This window comes from Macrosteles quadrilineatus, unplaced genomic scaffold, assembly GCF_028750875.1.
Source record: "Macrosteles quadrilineatus isolate MER2022 unplaced genomic scaffold, UCM_ALF_1.0 Scaffold_1__1_contigs__length_201487025, whole genome shotgun sequence".
NCBI classification, from domain to species: Eukaryota; Metazoa; Arthropoda; class Insecta; order Hemiptera; family Cicadellidae; genus Macrosteles; species Macrosteles quadrilineatus.
The window spans coordinates 61,556,028-61,572,516 of NW_026542594.1; the positions used below are offsets into that span (position 1 = coordinate 61,556,028).

Consider the following 16,489-nt stretch of genomic DNA (forward strand, 5'->3'; position numbering starts at 1 on the left):
AAATGGTGAACTCTTTTTATTTGCCGACGACACAATAGTTTTGATAAAGGGTTGTTCATGGGAGGATGTCAAGTCCAAAGCTCTTGGTGACCTCTCTCACTTCTAAAGAAATGGTTAGATCAAAATGTGCTCTTACTTAATGTAACCAAGACTAAATTTCTTCCCATATCACTCAGTATCAGCACTGATTATAGCCTAGACAATAAATATGTGGTTATTTATTTTGACTACCGAATGAAGTGGACTGGAGCATGTAGATTTATGGAAGAAAAAGATACATAAATATATCGATGCTTTTAACCAATTGAGTGAAATTTTAGACGATAATGGCATAAAGCGAGCTTATTTCGCTTATGTGCAATCCTTGATTTCATTTGGAATTATTTGCTGGGGAGCATGCTATCACACCACCTTCGAAACCTTGAATGTAATCCAAAGCTTATTAGAGACAAGAATATTACCGGTCAGACATCTTTTTATCCAGTTTCTTCTTAATCACACATTCAAAAACTCGATTCTTACAGCAGTCACACATCATCACTTCACAAGATACTCACACAATGTTAGAATATCTGTTCCTCCAGCTACATAAATTAGTTCTAACTACCAACTGTTTTTATGTTGCTCAGATTCTCTATCGAAATTTAGTTCAAAAATATTATACTCAACACGTTTTTAATTTACCCTCATTACAGAAATTCAAAAGTCATGTTCTTGTTCTACTGCACTCCATTACCAAAGAAGAGGCCGAGACTTTGATTAGACCAAACCATACTTATCCTTGACCTTGATCCTTCAATCCCCTCACCCTCTTAATGTCTTCTTTTGATTGAACTGGCTGTGGTTGTCGTCGCCGACATTCTCACAACCGCATTTAAGTTTTCATTCAAATAATTAAGGCTAAAAAAATCGATCCCATATTCAGTTTTTCCCCTTCAAATTAAGTAGACTTATAACAACCAGGCCAACACACAGGCACCTGCCCATGTAGGCCTATCCCATAAGTATGGCAGATTCATCTGACAATTAATGTTGTACTAGTTAATCTTGCTCTCTGTTTTATTTATCTTTCCGTAATGATATTGGTTTAAACAAACATATTTCATTTATTTCATTTCAACGATAAATTGCGCATTTAAGTCCCACTCCTCCTTCAACACTGTTATCTGGAACAGCTGACCACCGAGCTGATAACAGAGAAGGACGAGACAAAGTCAAATAACCCGTGTCGAGTCTATCTACAACTGCTGCCGTGACGTGTCATGATAGCGCTATCGTGTTATTTTGTGTCTAAATGTTCCATGTCCCGTGTGGTGTGTGTGCTATGTGTGTAAATTATTTTGGTGTTTTTGACGTAAAGCTCCGACGATGTTGCATTGCAATGAAACATGTCAGCTTTGAACAACATTACATGAAGTTGGACTACTGACGGAGGTAAGCCTATAAAGTCATTATACGTAGTCCATGAACTATCAGAATGAATACTATAAATAAGTAGGCTATAATACATTATTCGGGGATATATCCCCGCAGCACCAAAACCTGAAGACTAAGCGAATTCCAACAGTTCTTTACTAAAATATTTCCTTATTGCCATTTAAATAAAATTACATTTAACAAGTACATAGGTTTGCTTCCACAGGGAAGAGAAATAGGGGTTTTCAATCAAATGTACAGGATACATTTGTAAGAATTAGAAGCAGACAGAAAAATTTGCATTTTATACTAAACCCCATGTTTATATGTTTTCTCAGTTACGACCTAAGGAACAAATATACGTAAGAGTTCCAGAGAGTTTGTATACACCCTGTATATAAACGAATAGTGTTTTTGACTTCTGGAGATATCAAAATGAAAAAAAGTAAATCGGTCTCAGGTCTAGGTCTTACCAAGAGACCTATAGTAATAACTACTTTCCTATAGGGATATCTGCTAAAACGTTGCATGAAGTCTTTCAGTCTTTGTTTGGATCATTTACAAACATAAAAACTAAACAATGCAACAGTTATTTTTAGAGACAGTTAGTACTAAAATATTAACTTAACAATTTTCTTTCTGATAACTTACAGCACTAGAGAACCTAGTTTGTACAATGCCTGGAGCGAGACAGTTGACTCTGATGTTGTCAGGGGCCAGGTCCACAGCTGCTGCCTTGGTCAAGCCTAGTAGAGCAGTCTTGCTGACAGAGTATGCTCCCAACAACTGTACAATAACAATACAATGTGTTGAACGTAGACAACGTTTAAATACTTGGTGACATTGAGACACCATATAGCTGTGTGTATAATAGTTTAGTTCAACAGTCCAAATCAGGGGTGAATATTTAAAATGATGATTGATATTATTTAAACATCCAGTGGGGTAACAGGCAATGTGGGGGGGGCGCCCGGGAGCCGAGGGAACCCGCGACCCGGTGAGCAGGATACGGCAAGCATAGAGGCCCGTGAGACGAGTAAGGCCCAAAAATTAGAGTTCATTCTTATTGAAATGTATTATTAATCATTAAATAATTGTATTGAACAAGTAATAACATTAATGTTAATAATATATGTTGTTATCGTTTAATTTTGTGAGGCCTATTCAGTGATAACAAACTAAGGTAACAAATTTAACGTTTAACATGGGTCATTGATTACTGTGCAATCTTACTTTGGTCACAGAGAAGTATTTTACTTCTCTGTGCTCTACTGCTTATTCCTGCCAACATTTTGAAACATCAAGTTACCTTGAGCCTGGAGTCATGAACGTTGACTGGGGCTTTTAATATTGTGTTATTATACATTTTAGTTTTGCCCTAATAGTAATTGTATGTAGTTGTGTGTGGATCTCTGTGTGTTATGTAGTTTCACTACATTTCCTTGCTGGGTGGACTTAGTAGTGTTAGTAAAAATATATGACTTCTACAATAAATTTATTCATAAATTTGGATATAGACCTTAGTGCTATTTACATTTAAGTTTCTATATTAATTATCATGTATAGGCTAGGTGTAATAGACTATCTAATTCCATAATGGCTGATGTTTGCAGTGGCGACATCAATGGCCGCTACAAAAAAATGGGTAGGGATAAAAATTTAATAAAATCATTTTTGAACCTCCAAAACATGAGGGAACAATAAATAAAAAATATTAAAAATGGTCGAGCAACCGAATTATTTTTTATTGGATCACTTGATATGGATTAACCCAGAAGGGTTAGGTGATATAGTGGGCAACTGCAGGATAAGCCAGCTAGATTAGGGGTTTTTTCCTGTATTCAGCTAGCACGGATATTAGATAATTGGCAATCTATTTGTGTTGGTATTTGTCGATTGACGATTTTCAAGTAGAAGTGCCTACAATTCAGTAAATTTTCGAGCCAGTCCGTTTTTTCATCTGTTTGTTGCTACACGGTGTGGCAGAGGTGCCCATTCCCCCCTCCCCCAAAGCCTGAGGCACAATTCCCCCCCACGCCAGAGTAGCATTCCCCCCCCCCCATTTTATGCTGCACACTATTTAAACCCCCCCCCCCCTCTTCGCCAATTTAATTGGCAATTTCCCCTTACCACAAAATATAAAATTTCAAGTATTTAGTTAGGTGAGGTGAAGAAAAACAAACTTGCTGACAGTAAAAATAAAATGTTTAATAGGAAGAAGAGTCATTTAACAAAACAAATTTACATCTACTCTAACTAATGGATGAATTGGAACTTGAAATTTACAACTCAGAATCTGCATTGTCAGCCAACCTGTTCAAACAACTTTAATAGCATGAATATTACTTTGGCGAAAAAAAGTATCTTGTAAGAATTAGACATATAGCCCATTGAAAACGGAGTCACGAAATCATAACGGGAAATGAAGTTGCAAAATCTTAAACGATCTTAAGCAATCATAATCAAATCTTAAACAAAAACAGCTATTGCACAACATTCACAGATTATTTAAAATGATTATACGTCTAAAGCTAAATATAGCATAAATTACACATTGGCTTGTTATAAAATGGAATATAAGTACCGTAGTTCTTTTAGATAATAAATTACAATCTATGATAAGCTTCATAAGCTAAGCTTGATAAGCTTGATAAGTCTTCATAAGCTTGCGATTTTTTTTCATATCTGAGATTTTTTTACACAAGCCTGGACAGTCCTAGTATAATTAACTACAAGGAATATATAAAACAACAATTTCCAGATAAAGTAACCTACTATGTTGTTGCTGTTGTTAACAGAACTTTCAACTAAGCAACGTCAACCGATGTAATCTCTCTTTAGAAATACGATGTTTATTTTAAGGTTCTGATTGTTTTAACTGTGTCTTTTTGTAATTTGTATACATCCGTAGTGTGGATATTATTTTCTCAATATATCAGGATATAGTTCAAAATAAAAAATAAAAACAAACAACAAAACTTAAAACAAGTTAACTAAAGAGACAGTTTATATCCTCTTGCCAGACTATGCATGTCTACTTATATGGCTCAGAGTCAGAGATATGATGCATTATACATTAACCGACTGAATAAACAACTTTAAAGATAAAAAAAAATAAATACATACAGTATAAAGGACAGTTCTAATATTGCAGACGAATTTACTTTACTAACATCAACATGATCTTTTGTACAAAAGTAGTTTTCTTCGTTATGTGGTCGTTTTAGCAAATGCCTCGATGATCTCATTGTTTTCAAGAATATCGCTTTCGCTTGATAGAACAAGAAGATTTGACAACCATGAGTCTCCTACTGCTCTTGAGGCGGTTTTTCACTATCTTTAGTCTACTCATAGTTCTTACGGCAGAGCAACTAGTTACGGCCAACGACAGCAATACGTACAACTAGTACGGCTTTACAAAACCTCTCAAGACCCATTGATCTAGCATTCTATCATCATTTTCTCCTCTTTCTTCAACATCACTGGTGACTTCTTCAGCTTCGGGTTCAGGTTCTTCACTTTTTTCACATAAATCCAAGACAGAAATGTTTTTATGAGTTGCCTTATAAATTGGTGAAAATGCTTCTAGCTCTGAAGCTACAAGGACTTCATCCAGCCCATAATAATCGCACAGATTTTTTATTGATTTGGTGGAAAAATGTGTTCTTTTTTCAGCCTCTTCAGAAATTTTCAAAACTCCTCCGTGAGTAAAAAAAGGACATCTGTACCAGTAACTTTGTTGACAGCTCAGGGAAAGGATCGTTGACTTGACCAATTAACGAATCGAGTACTGGAAAATATGTTTCTACTCTCATCCGCTTTGCTGGTTCTTGAGGGCGTTCGTCAAGTGACAGTTCGTCCATAAATCTTTTTCTTTTACGGTTTCTCGGCATATGGTTAAATCTGAAATATTATGATGAGATAAAAACATATCAACTGAGCCACGTACATTGTCCCATTCCTCTTCACTTCTTAGCTTTTCCAGCTTGGATTTTGTGTCATTCATTACTGCTGGAATAACTCCATAGTAATTTATTTGGCTTGAAGACAAGTTGTGATTGGCGACAATACTTTAAAGATAGCTGCTGCCACATGCATCGCACAGATGTTTGAATAATCTGTCATGCCTTTTATTATTCCTCTGGCTGACACCTTTGTTTCTGTGTCGGACTTCTGGTCTGCAATAATATCTTCAAGGGTCTCTTTGATCGCTGTGAAGCAGGAAAACACGGGTTTTAGCCCTTCAGTTCTACTTGACCAACGGGTTGTTTGAACTCGTTTCAAGCTTTTCTTCTTCTTTGTCGAGCCTTCTTTGGCTAAATTTTCAAGAAACATATGGTGACGTCAATGTCCTGACATGAAGACGTACATCTCCTGAAGAAGAGAAAACATATTCCTCATGTGTGGACTGACATCAATGGACTGTTCTACGACTAATGCAAATCTATGTGAGCAGCACCACACGTAGAGAGCTTTTGGACACTCTTTAAGGACAAGTGATTTCAAGCCGGCATAGCGGCCCCTCATGTTGCTGGTCCCATCCATTCATTGACCAACTATGCCACTAAGGTCTATTCCCAAGGTTGTTAGCAGCTTTTTTGCCAGATTTCCCCCAGTAGTTTCTCCAGTTTTGAACACTTTAACTAACCGCTCCTGCGGTTTTACTTCATTTTTTTATCTCCATTTACATCCAAATGTTCTACATATCGAACCAAAACTGCAGTACACTCTTTTTTGCTGATTTCTTGCGTCCAATCCAAAATCACTGAATACGTATAACTGTAATTGATATCAGAAACTATTCTCTGTATTACTAGGTCATTCATCACACCCACCACATCATAAACATTTCTGTAACTCAGAAAGTTTGAACTTAATTTTCCATGTTGGCTTTTGCTTTTTTCAATTTTATCATGGTAAACTCTCACATCGGGATTATATTTAGCCAGCAGTTTAAACAGTTTGAACAACTTTCCTTTAGAAAAATCTTTCTTCCGAAATGTCATCATTTCCTCGGCCAAGTAACGACAGCAATCTATGACTGCTGACAATACTTCCCTATTGTGATGAACTCGATCGTCATGTAATGATCCAGGGAATATTTTTTTAGAAAGCCACAGAATTCGTGTGATTTGGGAGGAAATGTGGGCTTTTGACTTCTCATGATGCTCAATACGTTGTTCTCCATGACGGCTGGTCCAAACCTTGCATCCAGTTGTTGCCCATGAGTTTATATCGTTAGGTAAAGAAAATAATGTGCAGAGTAGGCAAAACACAGAATCATTTTTGATACTATAAACAAACCAGTCTCTGGATTTCGTAGTGCCGTTTGATAACGCAATATTCTTCCAAGCAGGATTAAATCTCCTACCACTGGTTGAAGGGAACGACATAGATGACAGTGGCTGATTTTTTAATTTGAGACATAAATTGATTTCTTCTGATCTTAACTTCTTGTTGGCGAAATCAGCAGGGTCATCAAAATTCTGAACACCCAATGCATCAGCCTCCTCGGATTGCGTGAAATCTGGTTGAGTAGTGACATGACGGTCCTCAGTTTGTAATATTCCAACTCTTGATTAGGCGCTAAGTCTAATATTTCCGGTGTTGGCGAAGACGCAGATGCAGAACGGCTGGTAGATGGCCTTTAATCAGTGTTTTTTAATGATGACACTGAACTCATCAATATTATCATTGACTGCGGTGAATGTGGCTTGAAGATTGTTTGATACAGAGGTTGGCGGCGCTACGTTTGTAAAATCTTCATTTAGATCCAAACTGAAAAACAATTTTTTTTCTTTACTCAATACACTACATACCTGTGATTATTGACTGACATCGTTAATAAAATTGCCAAACTTTTGCTGAAAAGGATGGTAATAGAATTACAGTTGTAATAGAACACACTTTTGCATAAAATGCCACCTATGAAAGCAATCAGCCGTACGTAATACACTACAGTCTGTATACCGTAGTGTGGTGCACCGAAATGGTTGTTGGCCCGAATCCTATACTAATAGCATTGTTTTGTATGTTGTATAGAACGTATGTTTTGGATGTTCCATTTAAGCAATGCTAAATCATGTTTATTTTTGGGCCAAAAACGTCATTTGTTTATATTTATAATTATAATCCATACCGACCGGTTCTTTTCAGGTATTCGTGGTCGGTCCTTCTCCCCTCGGCACTCGTAACTATTTTCTCAAAGAGTCACCAGCTAGGAACTGACCCCCAATACAATTTAAAAAATCCCTTTCTCATAAATAGATCCATATATAAATAAAATATTCGTAAAGTACTAAAAAAACTAAGAAGAAGAGTGATGTATAAAACAAACGATGCGTTTTGATTAAAAATAACAAAATGGCCAAAAGTAAATTTTTCAGCTATAATTATACTTTGATAACTACTTCATTCTTAGTATAATACCAGCATATTAAAAAAAGATTTTTCTCTGAAACAAAGGGGCATTACACAAATTATTATGTTGTACGACTAAATTATTAAAAAATATTATTAAATATGCAATACAAGCAAAAAAAGGTAATTGACTGGACTAATATTGATCAAAACGGTAAGTATCAACAATACAATTTACTACAACTAACCTAGTAAACAAATGTTTTCTACCCTAAAATCAGTAATTTCAGGTACTTTGTGATTTTTGAAAATTAACGAGCTTGATTTTCTGAGTGAATTTGATATTTGCTGAAAAGGTGTTAGAGGGGAAAGTACAAAAATTTGGCCAAACAATACCACCCTCGCCCAAGGTCTGAATGACAATTCCATAGACAGTGAGGGCCGAGGGCAGGCCGGTTTATGACCGTATTGTCTCCTTCGCAGAAGGATGATGGACGAGTGGAATTAACCCTAACGGACAACTGAAGGAATGTGTGCTCGTGCTCGTTGTGCTAGTTAACGACTCTTCTTAATGGTAGACAATATATGAATCATAACAATTGTGATTGTGACTTTTTTAACAATATAAAAAAAAGTTTTTCTAAATTTGCCATAGAGAAATTAAACAAATACTAATCAAACAAAAACACTACCTATCATCCTTTGGTGAGATTAGTAGAGATTTTACTTTGTTTGTGTTGATAAAAATACTAGCCTACCTTTTATCTAATGAATCGATGTCTTGAGCTTGAGCCGTTGAACTTGTTGATGGACGGTTAGGGTTAGGGTGGCCGTCGGTATGGTCAGGATTTACATATTTAACCCACGAGCCGTCTTTGGCTTTCACTTCAACTATTTTAAAGTTAATATTAATGTTATTATTACATTTGTAGGGATGTTTCTTCTTGCAATGGTACAACCACTTGTCCTGTCTATGAACCGTATTACAGAATATTTCTAAACACTTATATTTATAAAGTTGCTTCTGTTGTTTCGGCATTGTTTTCCAGTTTTTAATACAAATATTTTGAATATTTAAAAAACACTAAACACTTCATTTCATGGTCGACAATTTAATACTAATAAAATAAACGAAACTACCGTGAAACGAAGTAAAACACAGTACAATCAACTAAACTACTAAACAATAAGAATAACTCAAGAACTGGAGGAATCAAAACATAACATTGTCTATTTATAATGGTTTAAATACCTGCATTCAGTAATCCATTATGCTGCTTGTGGCAACTATAGTTTCGGTTCACAGGGAACCATCTTCAGGCCGTACAAGGCGTCGTTATTCACTTCCATATATGAAGGTCGTCATAAGTACATAGAACACGAACACATGAAAACACACATTGACACGAACATTTAACATTAAAAATACCGAGTACTCGGGAACACGAGACAGGTGACGCGAACTGCAGCAGCATAATGGATTACTGAATGCAGGTATTTAAACCATTATAAATATTCAAACGTAATCCGGAGGCTAACAACTCTTAAAAATGAAATTAGACGTTGAGCAAACAAAACTAGCCTACCAGTACAAGGACGTCAAACTTAAGCTATGTAGAACTAGCGAAAACATAAAATTCAACAAGACATGCTTAGAACACAATCTAATCCCTAATTATGTTAGAGTCAGAGTTAGTGGAAAATCAAAAGCTGCATTAAAAGCTAAAAAAACAGCACAATCCCAGTGGATAAAGAATGAAATAAAAGAATTATATTCTAAGAAAAGTAGGTTGAATAAACTTTTATTACAAAAACATTTAAAACTTTTAAATAGTTTGCATGTCACTCAACAGAGCAATATTTTTTGTGAAATTAATGAACAAGTAAGCAGGAAAATGTTAAAGAAACAATCTACACAGAAAAAGAAAATTAAGAACTTAAGAGTCTTCCTTAGTGGAAGCCATGTTGGATTTCTTCCCCATAAGAACAATGTTAACTTTGGGTCCAAATATCTCATCAGCAAATTGTCATATAATTATGGATAAGGAGTTATAAATTTAAGGAATTGCGGTCCTCTAGAGATTGACGTTTTTTATTTCACAATTTTTAATTTTTATAATGAATTATTGATTATTAATTAGCTTAAAATTAAGCTAATTATTGAAAGGAAATGAAAATGGATTTTCGAAATTCAAAAACCTCAGTCACGAGTCTATTATGTTAAAAATACAAATTATAAATTTCAAAGCTATATCTTAACAAATAACGCCGTTACGTGTCCACAAATGATGTAATGTTTAACATTGTTCTTATGGGGAAGAAATCCAACATGGCTTCCACTAAGGAAGACTCTTAATGGAAAAACAAATCAAACAAGACATCATTAACTGCTCTCACGTTTTTTATCAAAGAGTTATTAATAACACCGAAATTCAATTTAATGAAGAAGAAACTAATCTTCTCAATAAAGGACTTAATTTTAATTTTCCTGACAACAAGAAATCGAGTTTATTCTCAGAGCTTTTAAACACCGAAGCATCAATTAAAGGCATTAAATCAGACGAAGTCCGTGAGTCGGCTAGAATACTGATTGGCAATAAAGCAAAAAATATATGGAGGAAGTCGCCAGGCACGAGGAAACATGACAAGTTCAACTCCATGAGGCACGCTTTGAGAAGCGTCAGGAACAAACTTGCCGAACACGACGCTCTAGTAACTAAAGCTGATAAGGGCAGTTCAATAGTAATTCTGTACAAAGCCGATTACATAAACAAAGTCTCAGATTTCATTAACAAAAATAATATAATACATTTAAATAAAGATCCAACCCCTGACAACGCCAAAGAAATAAATAGAGCTATCTCTTCAAGTAAATATTTACTTACACAAAATGAAATTCATGTATTGAAGGTAACAAATCCCCAAGCACCCATTCTTAGAGGTTTACCCAAGATTCATAAACCTGATATACCAATTAGGCCCCTCGTCAATTTCATGCCTTCCCCTGCTTATAAAATAGCAAAAATGTTGGACAAAGTTATTAGGAAGGAAATAGTATTAGAAAACAGCCATAGTATAAAAAACAGCATTGAATTAGTCGAACAGCTAAAAAATCATGTAATAAAAGGAAACCAAAAATTAGTTTCATTTGACATAGTTAACCTTTACACCAACGTACCAGTTCAAGAAACAATAGCCATCTATCTATACTATTATAAAGAAGAGGTGGTGTCTGTGTGTGTGTGTGTGTGTTTGTATGAGCTAATCTCAAAAACTACTGAACCTATTGGGCTCAAATTGCACACACATGAAGCTACAGTTCCGAGGATACATATAGAACTATTCCCGCTTCTATATTGTCCTAGGGCTATGCCCCGTGGGCTTTCAAAAATCGGAGGTGAGAGATTTCAAAGTAAATTTTGATTGATGGTATCCATGACAACAAAGAACAAACCTACAAAGTTTAAAAATGTAAACAAGCAGTACTAACTGTCAAATTAATTTTGATTTCACAATTCCATACAGCTGGTTCAAACATTCATTTAAATACTGCATGAATATTAGAACAGAGAGGGTAAGGATCATATTTAAAATAATGATGTCACTATCCTGAATGTAAACATTATTTAACATTACTTAAATGGAGCTGTCAAACCATACGCTAATGTCATTTCATTATAATAGGATTCTTTCAGTTACATAATTACAGGGTGCAGCACTATTATTTTTATACAACAGCATTTATGACAACAGCTAATTTGAACCAACTAGCCACAAAAAGCTGTGGTACACAATGAGACCTTTACTTTTTTCTATGGTTCAGGGGCAGTGGTAGAACAAAAGAACCAAACTTTCTTAAACCATGTCCTCACCCATAACTGCAATAAGCATTTTATACTTATATGCCAACCCCGTACGAAGGACGGGTACTCTGCTAGTCTTACATAAAAACCTACAAAAAAACTCAAAACTTTCTAAAAACGCAATAGATGAACTCATTAACCTCACAAGAATTGTATTAAAACAAAACTATTTCAGATTCCAAAATGACTTCTATGTCCAAAAAGATGGCCTAGCAATGGGTTCACCCCTCTCCAGTATATTATCAGAAATATTTTTGAACCATATCGAAAATGAACATCTATTTTCTGATACCAACCGCTTTCGAGAGAAAATAACATTTTATTATAGATATGTTGATGACACTATCGTTCTTTTCAATGGCAACAGCAGACAGTTATCTTTGTTATGCAAATATTTATGCAATATGCATAAAAAAATCGAATTCACGCTTGAAGAAGAGAAAAACAACTCATTAAACTTTTTGGATTTAACAATAACCAAGAAAAACGACCAATTCTCATTCAAAGTCTATAGAAAACCAACTTGTACCGACCAGACTATCAATGCAGATTCACACCACCCACATTCACATAAGATTGCCGCATACAACAGTTTTGTTCACAGGTTGCTCTCAATACCAATGAATGATGATGACTATAAAGAAGAAGTCAACATAATAAAATACATAGCGGTTGCAAATGGTTTTAACAGCAGTTTAATAGACAATTTAATTTACAAACACTCAAATAAAACCTCTAAAGCCCCTAATCAGAAACATTATATCTCTGCTAAGTATGGTTTGTCATTAAGCCACACTTTTAAAAATGTCATGACCAGAAATAATATAACAGTTTCATTTAAAACTACAAACAAGCTCGGATCCTTATTGAAAGAGCGGCAACAAACGAATTCCACTGTTTATGACAAGTCTGGGGTTTACAAATTAAACTGTAGCGATTGCCCAAAATATTACATCGGACAGACTTCACGCTCTTTCAAGAAGAGGTTCAGAGAACATATCCCCAAGAAAACTACAGGCCCACAAACTTCAAATTTCGCAGAGCATTTAATTTCACTCAACCACAACTATGTAAACATAAATAGTAATATGGACGTTTTACATCTTTCCCAAGACCGATCAACCATTAACACTGTCGTAACCTAACGTTACGCTAGAAAAGTGGACGATATAGCAAGAGAACCACTTACGTTCGTTGGTGGACATATAAGAAGGAGCCTTGACGAATCATCCCACTTCAGGGCTCAGTGCACTGTGCAGCCACCCCGCAAAACATAATAACTCTTCCGTTACTAATAATAATGACTGTTCATATATGAAACTATAATGACTTCTACTACACTCGTCTTCCCCATAAAAAAAAGTCAATATCATAAATTCAAAATTAACTCAACTTTCAAAATAAAATAAATTCACTTTCAATAAAATGCAACCAAAATTTCTTCTTCCCATTATTCATTAATAATTTTAAAAGTCCAGCCTGTGAGGCTTTCGCACAGTCCGTGCAGACTTCCTCAGCGAGGGTGGTGGGCTGCACTGTGCTAGCGGTGACGCAGGAGTTGGCTGAGGCTGGGCTTGCCCTAGGCTCTCCCTGGGACTGGTAGTAGGCCTAGGTACAGGTGACATCATCATGGGACTAGTTGGTCGATCCTCCGGCGGGGGTGAATTCTTGGGTACTTGGGGTGATACAACGGGATCCTTGGGTGATACAAAAATCTCCTCCTCTTCTGCATACCGAGCTCTCAAGTGATCCGCATGACAAAATCGGGGTTTTCCACCAATAACACTCACCAGATAGGTGACCGGACTTCTCTTTAGAATTATTTTGCCAGGAACCCAAGATATCTTTTCATTTCGGACAGTTTTGACATAGACTGCCTGACCTTCTGAGAAAAATCTGCTTCTTCCCCTAAGCCTATCAGCTGCATCTTTTTGTTCCCTGTGTTTTTGATCAATGGATGACTGGAGATTGGGTTTTAACATAACCAACTGAGTACGAGGCTTCCAAGACAGGAACATTTCTGCAGGGGTTAAGCCAGTAACTGTATTTGGAGTGTTGCGGTACGCAAACAAGAAATTATCTAATTTCATTTGAAGAGTGGTACGCTGAGAACGCTGATGTTCCTCAATCACTTGACGCAAAAGGTTTTTCTTGACCTCCTGAACACTTCTCTCCGCAGATCCATTTGAAGCCGCATGATACGGGGGAGTTAATGTGAACTTCACATTGTTGTTATGCAAAAAGGTTTTGAACTCTTGACTAGTAAAAGATCTTCCGTTGTCCGACACCAGTTCGACAGGCAATCCATACGATGAAAACAAGGTACGGAGTTTCTCAATAACCTTGGAAGAATTCATGGAACTCATGATAAATACCTCTAACCATTTAGAGTATGTGTCAATCAAAACTAAAAGTTGCTGTCTCGACTCTGGATCCTCCGCAAAGTCAATGTGTATCCTCTGCCATCGGGTTGATGTTGTAGGCCATTGCTGCAACGGTACTTTAGGTATCGAATTCCTAGTTAACTGACACGCAGAACAAGAGGCCACCACGTCTTCAATCGACTTCTCCATGCCTGGCCACCAGACATAACTTCTCGCCAGCATCTTCATGCGTGTAACTCCCGGGTGTTGATCATGCAACATTTGAAGCACAGATGAATACAGTTTCTTTGGAATCACTACACGAGAACCCCACAGCAAACAACCTTGTTCCACGGACAACTCGTCCTTCTTCCTTAGAAAAATAGCTAGTTCCGGCTCAACCGAGCTCGTCCAGCCGTACATCACAAAATCTCGGACCTTCGAAAGAATCGGATCCTTATCCGTCATTTTACCTATATGCAAGGCAGTAATAGGTGCAATGTCCTTGACAACACAGAAATTGTTCATCACTTCTGTACACATATCTACATGTGAAACAAAATTAGCATCCAGCTCTATAGGTTCCGCTTCTGCTAAGGGTAACCTAGACAACGCATCAGCGTGAGGGACATCCACTCCCTTCCGGTACCTAACCTCCAAATCATATGCTGATAGAATCAAGGCCCATCTCTGCAGCCTAGCTGCCGCCATACTAGGAACGCCCTTTTTAGAGCCAAAAATAGCCGTCAACGGCTGATGATCAGTCTGTAGAATACAGTGTCTTCCATATATATACTTATGAAACTTTTTGACTCCAAAGATCAAAGCCAGAGCCTCCCGATGTAACTGAGAATAATTCCGTTCACTGGAACTTAGCGTTTTCGATGCGAAGGCAATTGGCCTTTCCTGACCATCGATAAGATGAGATAGAACAGCAGCCACCCCTCTGGGACTCGCATCACACGTCAGAACTATGGGCTTTTTAACATCATAGTGAACTAACAAACTTGAGTCCAACACCCATGATTTACTCTCCTGAAAAGTCTTAGAACACACCTCCGACCACACCCATGGATGATCCTTATGTAATAAGTCATAAAAACAGCTTATTCTAGCAGACAGGTTAGGTCTATAAATGCATGATAATAATTTATTAGACCAATATAGGCTCGTAACTCTTCCTTAGTACTAGGCTCAGGCGCTTTACGCAGCGCAGTTAACAAACTTTCTTGTGGACGCAGACCATCTCGAGTAATCACATGTCCTAAATACTCGATTGAAGATTGCAAAAACTTACACTTTTGTTGGTTTACTCGAACACCAAACTCATCAAGGCGTTGCAGCACCTGCGCCAGACGGGCAAGCCCCTCTTCCTTAGAGCGAGCCGCCACTAAGACGTCATCTAAGTACGCCACCGTTCCTGGAAGACCTGTTAAAATTTGGTCGATGGCTGACTGAAAAATTGCAGGAGCTGAAGACAAACCATATGGTAGCCTTTTTAAACGATACAGACCCTTATGGGTAGCTAGGGTCAACAGATGTTGCGATTCATCCGCTACCGCCAATTGCTGATACGCATTTGAAAGATCAAGGCAGCTAAAAACTGAGCAACCGCCTAGAGTTGCAAAAATATCTTGAGCCTGTGGAAGCGGATAATGTTCCATTTCAATACACTGATTAAGAGTAATCTTATAATCGGCACAAAGCCTAACACCATTAGGCTTAGGGACAACCACAAGTGGAGTGCTCCACTGTGAATTAGTAACTCTGTACGCAACATCCTCTTGAACCATGCGGTCCAACTCACTCTCAACTTTCTCCCTTAACGCAAAAGGCACTGGTCTCGCCTTACAAAACTTAGGGACTGTCCCCTCCTTTAAGACAATATGAGCCTTAACACCCTTAATTTCGCCCGTTCCAGGCTGAAAAACTGACTTAAATTTACTCTTCAATTTAGCAATGTCCAAATCAGAACTGTGATCCACAGTGGCTTTACATGAAAACACATTTTGCCAATCCAACCTCAACTGGCCTAACCAGTTTCGCCCCAACAGAATCGGCTGACTCTTACTTTCTAAACTAACTACTGTCAAAGGCAAACTCGCCTGCTGATTATTATATTTAACATTGACATTCACTTGTCCCAGAACAGGTACATCATGACCTGAATAAGTAGTAAGTTTCACATTTGCTGGCCTAAGTTTGAGGTTAGAAAATTTTTCATAAAATATCTCAGAAGGACATATAGTCAAGGCACTGCCTGTATCTAGAATCATTTCTAAATATACATCATTAGCCACTAGGCCTACCTTATAGCCGTTGTCTGATCCTGATTTAAGGTTGTACAGACCTATCTCTGCCATTGGAACTTCTAGGCCTAGGCCTACCTCTTCCTCCACTTGATGGACCCCCATCCTAGGTGTCGACTTTTTACCATGGAAACTAGAAGATTTCTTGGCTTTACACACTTTCTTGAGATGACCTACT

General features: G+C 37.1%; 1 protein-coding gene across 3 annotated transcripts in view; it reads right to left on the reverse strand.

The window, feature by feature from the left end:
* The window catches only part of LOC128983288 (dehydrogenase/reductase SDR family member 4), a 47,267-nt gene that overhangs the window by 10,563 nt on the left and 20,215 nt on the right, over nt 1–16,489 (reverse strand). For all 3 annotated transcript variants that reach the window (XM_054402531.1, XM_054402532.1, XM_054402530.1), the window contains one exon: nt 2,068–2,202. In XM_054402531.1, the coding sequence (XP_054258506.1) occupies nt 2,068–2,202 (135 nt within the window). The remainder of the gene's footprint in view (nt 1–2,067; nt 2,203–16,489) is intronic.